We start from the raw sequence: 14,021 nt of genomic DNA on the forward strand, positions 1-14,021 counted from the left end.
CCAGACTTGCAATTTCCCTTTAGGCAAGTCCCGAGGCTCAGCTCTGTGTTACAGCAGCTTCCGTGGCAGCTGGAGGAGACCACACACCTCAGCTGAAACCACTAAATGCCAGAACCCTGACATGAGCACAGTTACTTCAGTCACAGTGTTCATCCTCTTGCTCTGGGGACTATTGCCAACCGTTATTGCAATTCGGATACCAAAGACTGAGCGTTATTCTGCAATGGTACTATGTGTATGTTTTGGGAGGCACTGGAAAATGTACTGATTGTTACAGACCTTAATGATGATTACCAGACAAATGCATAACGCTGTAGGTACTATTACATTCATTTTTCTGCAAATCCATTACTTACTGAAATATTAATGAAATGTTTTACCATGTTACCTACCCTCTAGGAAGTCCACCTTCCGAAGCCCTTCGGTTGAGACTTAATTTATGCATCTCAGCCATTTCCCTTAGAGTCTCTGCTGAGTAAAGGCCAATAGGGTTGTTATATTGCCTTGCAGGGCTCAGCTGGTGTATAGGACTATTGCCATCAGACAGTACTGGGCTTGGTTTTGAACCTAGGTTACTCTTTGCAGGTGAAATATCAGGAGTCACAGATTGAGAGGACATGGAAGATCTAACTGTGGTAGTCTTTGAGTAGGAAGAGCTATTTGAAAAGCTGATCTCTTGCTTGTTGAGGTAGCCTGAAAACGTTCCATTGGCTGCTAAAATACTACCCACAGGCCCAGTCGCCGTGTTAGTTAGAGGATTGAAGGTTGTTCTGTTGCCATTGATTTCCCAAGCAGGTTCCTGTAGTAGCAAACATGCAGGCCAAAAAAAGAAAAAAAAAAGAAAAGAGCAATCATAGAACACATGCAAAAATAACATATCTGCAATTATTGCTTTGTAAACACATTGGTAAACTTGCAATAAATAGACTGAGGCCAAAGCATCCAACCTTTCAGGGAAGATTTTCAACAAAGAAATGCACTGTTTCAAAAGAAGGGAAGCAAAACATACTCAAGCATGGTTTACTATGTTTTAGTTGAAACCAACAAATAAAGCCTAAAGTTAAAAAAGCATTTGCTCCCAGTCAGCATCACAGCAATCATTTTATATAAAGATAACACTGTGCATTCATCTGTAGGATAATTAAGAAAACTTAAAAAACAAAGGTCTTGCAATCAGAATTGTTGGAGATAATACACAAACACCAAAGTCAATGCCATTACTACAAAAATACAATGATTCTAAACCACATCATTCTGTTTTCCAGGAGTACATGTCAAGTTATTGAAGCCCACACATCGCATTGCTTTCATGGGTTCTGGTTCATGCTCATTAGGCCATGCAGCATGGTTAGCAGATAGACCAACAAGGATTCAGAAGAGGTACTGCTCAACAGACAGGATGCTTCTATTCTCATCTTGTTTGTCTTCCACTGGAAGAAATGTGTGCATGAGTATGTAGATGATGAGTGCATGATCCTACAGTCACGTCTCAGATAATACTCCTAACGAGGACAGCAGGATGTATTGTCTCAGTTGGAAGTCAAAGGAATCTCTCTTATGATAGCTATAGCCACAGAAGTCTGTGCTGGTGCTCAAATTAGAAACATTAGATCAAAACCTCAGTCTGGAAAAATGCAGTACTATGCTTCAGTTTCATAAATGAGTTGCTATTAATGCAGCTTAATGAATACAAAACAAAAGGTAATATCAAAACAGAAAAATGCTGCTTTTTCAGTAATATGCAGGAAACGAGTTGCCACATGAGTTCTGAGGATGTTTCATGTAAAACTTGCATACTCATGTTGCCTGAAACACCCTGTCACTGCTTCAAGCTCATTCTGATGCAACACCCTTTAATCCCTTGGGACTGGGGGGTACTCAGCACTTCATGGGAAGCACAGAGCACCCCTAGGGTTAAATTTGCCTCCTTTCCTTCCAGCTGCTGTCAGTGTGTAGTGAACACAGTCTGCCTACCTGCAGTATGGATAATTTGAACAGAGAGAAATACAAACTTCACTTTCAGGTGGGCATTTTATACCTTTTCTCTCAGTATTCTTTAACTTCTAAAGGGTCAATGTCTGGGACATTAACAGCAAGATTCTAATACTGGGTATTCAAAAAAAACTCTTTTAATGTTTGCCTTTTGACCCGAGCATCCTGAGTGCTGGAACTCATTAGCACCTTTTAACAAAATGAATTCTATAGTTTGAAAAGCTGTTTTTATTTCTCACTTTTGTTCGTAATTATTTGCTTTAGATAAAAAACCCCAAACTGTAGCTGAGATACCCAACAAAGTATTTGAGTAACATCGATTTGTAGTTTATCTCAGAAGGTCCAGCCTAACTTTGGCTATGTTGCTTTTGCTATGGGAGGCAAATCACTTCAACCTTTCCCTCTAGTCCTAGACATGCTGTAGCCATTACTGGTAGCCAGACACTCACAGTTAAGAAGCCCACCACTGATTCTGGCGGCATGCTGCAGTCCAGCTCTGGGAAACAGGCACATGCAGGGGATATTATCCTGAGGAAGGGATCGAGCCTGCAATCTGCCCTGAATGAATGCCAGTACAGAAGCAGGTGGTGCCCTGCAGTGACATTTTGCCTCATTTGGGCTGGCACAGCTTCAGTTGCCATCTTTAACATCTTACACTTGTCTCCCCTACAGCCTTGCCTGCAACACACGCATGAGAAGAATTGGGCCTCTGATTTTCTACTTTTGCTAATAGTGGTTATCATTAATGTCATTTACTGATTTTGACACTAAGGTTCATTACAAAGATGAATACTTTACACTCTCCTCTTGGATTTGCTTATATTGCATAGTTAAGTTTAGGGAGATTGCATTTGAAAAATCACGATGCTATGGCCTGATTAATTAATTGCAAAACCTCTAAAGGTCTAAGGATATAATTAATCATATCATTAAATACATTTAAGATGTTTTGAAACAAAAATGTAAAGCAGATAAAATGAGCTGAGAACATTTATCTTAGTAATAAACAGGAAGAGATTTTAGCTAGCATTAATAGCTGCCCAGGGCTGCAGAAATAGATAATCCTAAAAGCCTATGTCTTTTAAAATAAATACATTTGAATTACATACTTCAGTCATTATACCCTGACATAGAAAACAGCAAATAAATAACCTTTAAGTGGCCTACTGCAAGCTTTCAAGCTCATTAAAAGGAAAACAGGGATTCTCTCTAAAAATGTTTTGTAAGAGAACCAAAGCAGGAGGCCATATTCATCAATGAAGTGTCTATTTCAAGTGCTAATGAGAGAAAGCACAGTGATTTCCTTAATTCTAATGCATTTGCAAAGTTTTGGTGTTAATGGCCACTAGCAGTAGGTAAAAAGAAAAATACAATAATGCCAATAAAAATGGTGGTTGATGATTTTGCTCACTTTTATGACACGGAGTTTCAGTTTCACTCCTCAAACAATTTCTAGCTGGAATACCAGTATGTTGGTAACAACACTGGAATCCCATAAGAACCCAGCCGTGCCAGGTTAGATTTCATATTCATGGTTAGAGTTTAATATTCATGATTGGTTTATGGTGGTCGTTTCCCTGTGTTCAGGGAGAAAAGGATGAAAAAGGAAGTTTCTAAGAGAGCAGCTGTATGATGTCTTGTGAAGAATCACTGCCCTTTCCTTTTGTGACTGACAATCTCTCATTCAGTTTATTCCTGGTAGGATATTTTAGATTTTTTTTCCCCTCCAGTTCAGTGGCAAAACCAGATCAATGCAGCATTTCTGAAACCATTTGTGAATGGGAAGGTCAGATTTCCAATACTGAGCAGCAGCATGGCTTTGAGCATTACATCACATGAAATGCAGCCAGCAGTAACAAACGTTCCCCTGTTTCCCATTTCTCTCATATCACATTCTCTCTCACAGTCTGTGGCTGCAAAAGCAAGCTAACATTTCAAACCATGCAAGTCTGATGCTACCCTTCAGCCGACCAGAAGAGGAGGCTCTGACACAGCAATGGGCTCCTTCCCCGGAGAATGATGCTGTGATCCTGCAGCAATCCCTTACTGCCCTGAGAATACTGGGTAATGTCAGTGAATGAGCTTAAAACTGATAAATGTGGAAGAGTCTCAAACATTTGGGAATAGAAAGAATCATAGAATCAGCTCAATTTCCATTTTCCAATATTATTATTTCTCTCTTTATAAATATTAAATTGCAATGAAAGGCAAATGCTCCTTATGTATCGGGGAACTGAGAAACAAATTCATAATGGAAGACACGAGGGGTATTTCAGGTCCTCTTCTGTGGACAGCCCATGTTCTATTTCTCTGTTGCTATGCCTGTACAGTTTTTATTCACCTCTGCACTTCTGAGAGAACAATTTTAAAGCTATACTAATTAATGTGACCACCCAATATGCCCAAGAAGCAGCTGTGGCTTTAAACTTTTTATAGAAAGAAGGAAATTGAGTCACTATTGCATTAAATGACTGCTCAAAGACATACAACAAGAGCTTTTGGAAGAGCTTTTGGCTCGGTCAGCTCTTCCAACCTACACTTTACTTAAAAAGTCAATCATCTCTTCATCTGTTTTCTCTTAGACAGAGAGGGTCCCAAACTTGGCAAGAAATAAATCAGAAGCATTATGACATCCTCACTAAGACTCTGAAATAAGCATATTCAGCGCTGTTTCATAAACAGGACAACATATAGTCCTCATTAAAATTAAAAGAGGCTGTCCTAATACCTTTCTGCAAAAGGACAAAGGTTAAAGCTATGTTTAATCTTAATGCTTCCGTTTGAACATTTTAAACTGCACTGAGCTGAATCTTCACGTGTGTTGTGCTGCCCAAAAAGCTGCAGGAACTTACTGACCGATGATGGCTTAATTTCAGCCCTTGGACTCATGCTTACTCCTCTTGTTATCTGAGTGCTTTCAGCATTAGTTATGGCTTCTCTTCCAGCTACGTCACACCTGAGCAAAACGCTTGACTAAATCTTTTCACTAAATAAAACACATTTGACTAAACTAATGAAAATTGTTTCCAGTTTGAGATTCATTTCATATAAGGAATTAGTGAAACTGCAAATCAGTCAAACTTGTATTTCCAATAATAGCCCTACAGCTCAGCTGACACCATACCTACGGTTGCAGAACCTGTAACATCCATCGCATTGAGCAGCTCAGGAAAGAAAGGATGTATGTTACTTGTGGAATATAGAGAAATTTCTATCATGGCTCAGGGGTTTTGATACCTTCCTTCCATCTCTGTAGAAGAATATCTGCTTATTTTTCTGAAACACGAAAGCTCCATGACTGTAGTCAAAGAAATATGTGCTTGAAAATTAGTGGAAGCTGCAACTGATCAGCAATAATGCACAGGAGAATCCATGCTTTAAACCAGACACTCAACTTGTGCATGTGGGTTTTGCAGCTGACATTGCCATGCCTTAACCCTGCCTCAAAGAAAGGTGAGGAAAAACTTGTCTCCATGTCTGAGGACAACACTGCTGTGACTGTCTTGTGATGCAGGTTTTTTGCAGTTTTTTGAAATGCAATTGATTTCATTTCCTGTGAACCATCAAAGCCTCAACACTGGCAAGCAGTGATGTGGAAGTGACACTTTCTGCTTGTGTGTCACAGAATTCTTAATTTCTACAGTTATACTATTACTAGAAATGATAAAGAGATAGCAAAGAAACCTTGGTTGTTAAAGTAGTTTTACTCTAACATATTTATTGCAACATCCCCATGCCACTGTTTCTATCAGTAATGACTTTTTATCCTGGATTTTGAGACTTCTCCAACAGTTCAATGTCTTCATTCCCATTCAAACTGCGCTCATAGGTCAATTTTTCTTCAGTTAAAATTACTGTTGTCTACTAGTGCATACTAGTGACACAAATGTCGCTCCTACTGACCTGCAAAGGATCCCTTACTCCAGCACACAAATGTCGCTCCTACTGACCTGCAAAGGACCCCTTACTCCAGCACTCCACTGCTGGATGTTCCCTCTAAGCCAAGCACTCTACATCATACTTTCTCTTACATGCCACCCTTTTCCCCTAGAAGGTTCCCATAAATCATGTCCAGCTGCAAGCACTGCCTGTATCCCATTCAGAATAGGCTGCCTCCAATAGCACTTCCCTAAACTTCCCTAAGCATTGATGCACAGAATGTTAAAGTGTGAGACAACATGCTCTCGGAAAAGGGTTAAATCCTTTTATCCTCATCTCTCTCTGAAGGGTTAAAATAGGAAATGTGACTTTACAGCTTTCATGCCAAAGGCACTTTCAAGACCTTTGAAAAAATCTACAGTGCCTGGAGTTAAGTTTTCTATAGGGTATAGTTAAGGAAAATGTTTTGTGTAGTAAACAGCTTTGAATCCTTATGGCAGTAATTTTAAAGCTGACACGTGTCAGGGAAGAAGTGCACCTAAGACAGAGTCAGGGGAATACGGTGTATAAAAGCTTTTATGTGCCTGTGGTGGAAGCAGGAAAATTTGTCATACTTGCACAGGTGGTACTGAGGCTTCCAAAAGATACTTGTCAGTCTTGTGTTGGTGAATAAGTCTGAAGAGTCGTGTCTACTTGCTGCCTCGAAAACTAACAGCATTCTGTGTAGTTCTTGAGAAGAAGTAAGTACTCTCTTCCCCTTCCTGTCCCTACTACTTTGCTGGTGCACTCAAACACCAGTCTGACTAAAAGAATGTTCCCTTTTATTTTCTAGGAATTTCACAGTACTGTTTAATGACTCTTCCAATAACTTTCTCCAGGATAACTTTTATAAAATCCTAATATAAGCAGAAATAACTCTGAGCAAGACAGATTTGTAATTTTACCTTCCCTTGCCAAAAAGTTTATAAGATCTGACATACAATAATGTTACTTCTGTCTCAACTAATATGTATCCAATTTCAAATTTGACTAAATAAAATGAAAAGAAATTATTCTCCCCAAATGCTCCTCTGCTAGTCTGAACATGTTTGCAGCAGTTACAGGAATGATGTTACCTTCTCAGCTCTGAATTTGGAAAGCAAGGTGTTCAAAAAAGTTACTTCAAATTGATCCATGGAAGTCAGAACTCCCCAAAACAGTAGAACATTACCTAATTCCCCATATTTTGATCTTCAGTGTTTCCCATTTTTACTATGCGCTAGGGATGAAGCTGGCATTCACAGAGAGGTAAAGTTGAAGTAATGGAGATGTTGTCTGCTCTCATTTGTCTAACTAAACATATTGGTAATACAAATGTCCTACCCAGTGCTTGAGCCTAAGGATATACCCCATCTTTCAGGCAGCCTTGCTCCTCCGTGCTTCCATAGATACCAATGATGAATTGTCAGGTACAGTCAATGAATGTTGCTTATTTTACTAGGAACATGTATTTTATGGAATATGATGAGCTTTGACAACAGAAACCAAGCCATCCATTTCCTCTGCCACTTGCTGTTATTCATTAAATTGATCTACTCTGTTTTTTTATCCTCATGTCTTTTGAACAATGTGACAAGAATGCACTACAATGCAAGCTTTCAAATGTCCTAATATCTTCTTTCCAAATTGGTGTCTTTTCAGTTGTAGTCATGATTTGGATACACTGAAGCACAGTCTAATGTTTTTTCCCCAAGGTTCTACAAAACCAAATGTATATTTTGAGAAGATTTAGTAGCTTCTTGCAGCCAAGATGGAAACAAACTGCTCAGAATGCGTTAGACCAGATCGTGTCAGAGGATAGCTGGATGCTTTGGTTCTGCTAATCAGAACTTAGCAAGATACAATTCACTAATACATTGCATTGTGGCAGTTCTGCTGCCCGTGCCTTCCTTCAATGTTTATTTATTTGGAGTGGGCAGAAGATATTTCCTGTAGTAGGTATTTCACTGCAGTAGATAAAAATGATGGTAACTCTGGCTGAGGATAAATGTGTCACTTACCTTCTGGTGGGGAATTACAGCCCTGGGAGAGTCAATTCTGGGTGCTGTGGTTGAAACTGGCACTGGACGTTTAGATCTGGGGACACCAACAAGAAAGAAAGGTCAGCAAGCTGGACTCCTATTTTTCAGCTCTGATTTCACGCAAAAATGTTGCTTCATCAAGAGTGAAAGCTAAGCATAGCCTAAGCTTTTCCTAGCAATCCTCGTGGGGTTTTTTATTACAGTCTCATTTGCAAAGGTCTTCAATGTAAGGAAAAGTTTGAAATAGTTTCTCTGAATAATGAAAAGCCACCAGTTATTGAAGCAGCCTCTGACTGGGGAGATGGGCTGTTTTGTGACAAACCACACTTTCATAGATGCCAATCAATCAGCCACAACTAAGACAATTTCAGGTCTGGGCAGCAATGTGGAAAAAGGCACTTAGAAGTGTTTCAAAACTTTGGTACTGAGGCATCTCAAGATAAGCTCCTCAAAATATTATCTTAACAGCTTAAACAACACAGCAACTGCCATCACTTAAACCTCTCTGTAGGAAGAAATGTGGGCTTAATTTTAGACAATTCTGTTTCAATATCAGCTGAATATTCAACAATTAACTGAATTAACTCCACCCTAAATACCTCCCTTTCACCTGTATTTGACAAATATCCATACATGATCATTTCAAAATCAAAAATAAACCCCTCTAAAATGCTTTCAAAACACAAAAATTGCCCTTTCGTTGGAACATAACCAAGAAAGCACAGTGAGAAATGCTAACTGAAGCACTCTAGGATGCTTCGGTAAGTGAAGATGTATTTGGGGAAGTGTTGTGAGAAACTGCATAGCACTGAACATCCCTCTGAAATCTTTCCAGTACACATGGAAATACCAGAGAAAATGAAATGAAAAATGTACAAATATTCAAAAGAATCAGTTTTATACAAGTAATAGCCAACCTACAGATCAGCGTTATGCCTGCAATTCTTATCTTTAAAAAGACCTTTTCAAAATCAGGACAAGTATAAAAATGAAATAAAAATACCTAAAAGCATACAAATCAAGCAGAAGCAACTGAGGCATTCAGACTTGTTTGCTTTAGAAAGGAGAAGAGTAAGGGAAGACATTACAGAGGCTTAGAAAATAATGAATGTTAGAGAAAGGGAAATAAAGTGATGTTCCTGGACATAAGTGAAATTGAAAAGACAACACAGAACTGATAAAGGCAAACATCTTCTTCAAGAGGACTTGATTAATCTGAGGTTAAACTCGTTGCTACAAGACGTCATTGAGATTATGAGAATAGTAGGATATCAGAAAGTATTCAATATTTATACCTACAACAAAAACCTCAACGGCTGCATTACATGAGAGAAAAATACGGAACCACATAGATTCTCATCTTTCATGGCACAACTTAAAAGACTGACAGTGGAAGACCTTCTGTGTTAGGTTCAGTATTTCCTTACTGATGGCTGTGCTGCATTTTCCTCTGAAATACCCACCAGTGGCATCTATCAGAGACTGAAAGCTGAGATAGACAGAAGCTGGGCTCATCCTTAGTGGCAATCCCTGCATTAAGGTCTAGCATCACACTGAGCTGTAAATTTAGCTTCAGTTGCCACACATAAAATATTTCCATAAGTATGAGTAAACAAACAAATGAAACTAGGATAAAGAAGGAATCCTTACAGCAACTGGAAGATTTCCATATAGAAGATATGGAAATGATGGTGTTCTAAGAGCTGAAAACAAACACGATGTAATAGATGCCAACCTCAGAATGAGATCCTATCAAAAAGAGCACAGCTTGAGGAGACAGTGAGAACCAGCTTTGGGTAAACAGTAGGTAATTAACCTGTGAAATTCAGACATCATGGACTCCTGAAACAAGAGGCTAGAAAACGGTAAAAGGTACTAATGTTGATGCAGTTGGAGTATATTGTGATATATTCCAACTGCATCAACATTAGTACCTTTTAAGACAAAATTATCCAAGAAATATATACCTTCAAGTTCCAAGAACAAGAACTAATCACCACCTGTCTAGCACGAACTCTCTTCAGGAGAGTTACTAACCGATTTTCCCTCACAAGTGAGTGCTATACCCTTCTTTCAAAATCTTTAGCTTAAAAAGAGAAACAATAAATAATATTCACGAGACATACACATATATCACGAAAGACAGCAAAAAGAGAGTGAAAAAAATCAGCTGCAGCCCAGAACACAGAGCTGCTGAAAACTGATTGTGACAATTTATGTACAGACAAAGATCTAGGGGAAGATTCTGATCCTCCTTCTACTGGTGGCAATTCTGAGTGGATGTGGGCATACTCAAGATCACTGCCAGGCAGAGCAGACACTAAGTGTCCCCTCTGCTCTGCTCACTGATCATTAATTTTAGTGCCAAAGTTGCTCAGCACTGTAAATGTTGTTTTTCACGTACAGAGGTAGAGCAAACAACTACATGCTGATGGATAACTGGAAAATACTTGCAATGCAGCAGAGGAATTAATTTACCAGACTACTCTATCACTTTTGTTGTTTATCCTGTTTTTCCTCACTCATCATCTGACCACAGAAGCTGTTAAAAACCTCTATTCCCTCCATGTTACTGCTAAGCTGCCTCTGTCATTCACAGTATTATCCAACCAAGATTTTTATTTCACATTGACTTTGATGTTTCAAGATATCACTTTAAAACAGTGAGGCTGCTACATAACTCTGTCCTGGATGTTTATAGCTTTGATATTTAAAAAGAGAATGATGAGGCTTCCTAGATTCAGCAAATGCTTGAACCAGAGAAAAGGGCAGAAGAGGTGAAGCCAATTTGTGGAATGAAAACGCATGCACTTAGAGAATAAAGTGATTATATACGTAAGAGCTATTACTCCTCAGGAAAAAAACATCTGCAACTTCAGGGTATTTTTCTCCTCCCTCTTTTGCTAGATGAATCAAATCCTGCAGCAACACAAGTTTGCTTTTCAAGTGATGATTCTGCTACTGCAAACATGTTGTGTCCAGGTTTACATTTTAATCCACTTGATTGCAAAATTATTCAGTTCCAAAAACCTTGGGGAGTGCACTTCTTTAGTAGGGCTATGAGGAGGGTGAAAGTCCACTTTCACAAATGACACTCATAATTTGTAGATGAAAATGTTCTATCAAGATTGTTTTCCTGAAGCAATTAATTCAATTTTGACTTTTATACATTTTGTTCTATATTTTCAAAGTTAAACATGGAAACAAAAACCTCATTTCAAAATGAAAAAACAATTTCAGTGATACAAATACGTGATTCTGGTATTTTTTGAATTCTCCTCCTTTCCACAGACACGCTTCCCCTCTCCCTCAACATTGGTTCTCTCTCTTGACAACGTTCAAATCCAAGATGGATGCAGGTTTTTTCGCAAAGCATTGCAATTTTGGTAGCTCTGCTGATATGCCTGTCAGAATTTCTACTTGTTCCCACCTATCTAAACATATATTTAATTGAAGAACACTTGACTTCAATCCTGGTATCTTTGCACTCACAACAAAGGTGCATTAGGAGTCAACTGCATTCAAAGGAGCTGCCTGCAAAGAGTTCTGTAATGCACAGAATGTATAGCCCATGTCCCTCAGGGGAGTCCAACACTTGCAGAGAGGTGACACAATCTAACAGATAACGGCTCTTTTTCATCTTCACGTGGCTTTTTTACATTTCATATCCACATCCCTCAGTATGTTTCTTCTCTTTTCTAATTCTCAAGACAGCTAAAACCCCCTTTTCTTTTAAGCTTTTGCTTTAATTTCATTACAGTTGAGTGCTTACTTATACCTTTTGAGCATGTTAATAATTGTATCTTAGTATCTCAACCTCTAGAAAATGAAAAAGGGTCAAGTGCATGGGAAGTAATGAGATCGATCAGATGAGGGTTAGAAATGTTTAGAAAACATTTTCTGTACTTCACTTATCACCAAACTGAAACAGACTCCTGAAATGGAGTGAGTGAGTACAGAGTAAGATGCAAAACAGCAAAGCATCTAGAACTGGGTTGCTCATGATGTAACTGTTTCGAAGCAATAATATTCCTGACAATTTGGTGTGGGAGGGGAAGAAACATAAAAGGGACAGATGAAATATTACTCATGTTTATCAATTTGAGTTGTTCATTAATAAGTGCTAAGATCAATAATGTGTCAGTTAAATCTTCAGCTAAACAGAGGATTGTTCTTGTTTGTAAAACTTGCACAGAAAATCTCGAGTCTCATGATACCATGGTTTAATTCTCTAAGCCCTGCCTGGGACAGCAGCAGACAGTGACTCCAATGAGAACAACACAGACAAACCCCTGAACATTTCACAGTCCTTCAAATAAAACTGTGATCACTCTGGGGCTGGGTTGAGACCTGCTTTCCCTCCCTCAGTGCATAACCTGTGCTTGCAATCAAATTTAAAGTATTTCCATCAGCAGTTTTGCTCTCTATATATCAATGGCAAATGCAAATATTAGCATTTGGCTGGATGACTGATCTGCTAATTATTTCCCTGCACTGTGCTGCACTGGGACTGCAAGACAGGCAATTATGCTTCCCAGACCCAATGTTCATACCCGTAACAATATACAGACAAAAACTTCTTATGCATAAATGACACCAACCTAAAGGCAAGCTGCTATTCAAAAAAAGCTATGAAACATAATTTAGTTGGAAGTATCTAATACCCATCTTCCCTTAGAAGGGATCTGAGATAGATGCAGCTGCAAACATTATGGGATAGAAAGAGAAAGGGAAGCAAATTTGGTGATTGCTGTGAAGGGAACCAGAGATAGTATGGGTGAAGATGAGACTTTTGAAAAGGAGTATGTATTAAAAAGCATCGGATAATTCTACTCTCCTGTTCTCTATTTGACCCTTTCTACTTCTGTGGCATCTGCACAGTGCCTGTTGCAACTTCTTAACTCTTTCCCTCCTTCCTGCTATGTAAAATCCTTTCTTCCTTGAATTGCCCCATGTTCTGCCCTCCAGCCCGTGCCCTCCTGAATGGAGTTGCCAATCTCTTCTCAGCTGACTTGGTACCAACTCTACAATTCCTCCATCCTAGCAGGTCCTATGGTCAAATGAGGAGACTGCTAGCATTGCTGCAGCTCTGCTCTGTGTGTGCCCGTTCTCCAAACAGTATTGATGCTGACCATATGCCTGGCACTCACCCAACGCACCTGGCAAGCTCTACACTTAATCTCCATGGAGCATGGGCACCTTTTGTTGAGGCAGGTTATTTTTCTTGCTGTCTTCTTCTTCCCACCTTTGCACTATTTTAAAACCATTTCCAAACCTTTCCTCTTCTTACCATTACCAAAAACTCAGGTAACCCATGAAGAAATACGGGTTCTTCCCCAGGAAATTTCACCCAATTATAGAACTTGTATGCTGTCATGGATTGAATTTATAAGTAGAGGGGTATTGTCATCAACACTGTTCACTTACTCATCAACAGATTCACTTATTCATAGCTTTGCTTCTCAGAAATAATGCTGAATTCCCAAACAGATCACCTTAAAGACCCTTGTCCAGAAGCAGGGAATCACAGCTTAACTTCAAAGATGTGGTGAGCCACAAAAGAATAATACAAAGCATTTTAGCTGCCTTCTGTTCCTACAGAGGAGTTCAAATTGTGCTCAAATCTAAAGAGATTTCTAATATTATGCAGATTGAGTCTATTCTCCTTGACATTCAATGTTTTGCTAAAAGCAAAAGCCTAACTCAGGATACTTTGAGCATCCTGACCACAAATTACTTTCTTTCATTTCCTGAAGCTGTTAATGAAGCAAATTTACTTAGCTGATTTTCCAGCAATTCTTCTTACTTGGGATGTGGATCTTACAGTGTGCAACATGGCTTTTAGAACATTTCTAATTGACATATATGGGAGAGAAAAATTTGTGAGCATGGATAATTACATCTTGACTACAAACCACCTCATTTAGGCTTTCCCTTTTTATGTTTCTGAGCTAAAATATCTCAATGATATTTCCATTAATGCTTATATCTGAGAGGCTTTGACTGGAAATATAACAATACATCTCAAGATTGCTAAGTCAACAAAGTAAGCCAGACATGCAAAATAATTTGTTTCCTTTTGAGGTATTC

At 38.9% G+C, this 14,021-nt stretch overlaps 1 protein-coding gene across 6 annotated transcripts in view; it reads right to left on the reverse strand.

Moving 5' to 3' along the window:
• Positions 1 to 14,021, reverse strand: part of LDB3 (LIM domain binding 3) — a 118,291-nt gene that overhangs the window by 56,115 nt on the left and 48,155 nt on the right. For all 6 annotated transcript variants that reach the window (XM_062001225.1, XM_062001226.1, XM_062001227.1 and 3 more), the window contains 2 exons: positions 7,911 to 7,986; positions 393 to 799 (listed from right to left, as the gene is read on the reverse strand). In XM_062001225.1, the coding sequence (XP_061857209.1) occupies positions 393 to 799; positions 7,911 to 7,986 (483 nt within the window). The remainder of the gene's footprint in view (positions 1 to 392; positions 800 to 7,910; positions 7,987 to 14,021) is intronic.

Source organism: Colius striatus, chromosome 8, assembly GCF_028858725.1.
Source record: "Colius striatus isolate bColStr4 chromosome 8, bColStr4.1.hap1, whole genome shotgun sequence".
NCBI lineage: Eukaryota > Metazoa > Chordata > Aves > Coliiformes > Coliidae > Colius > Colius striatus.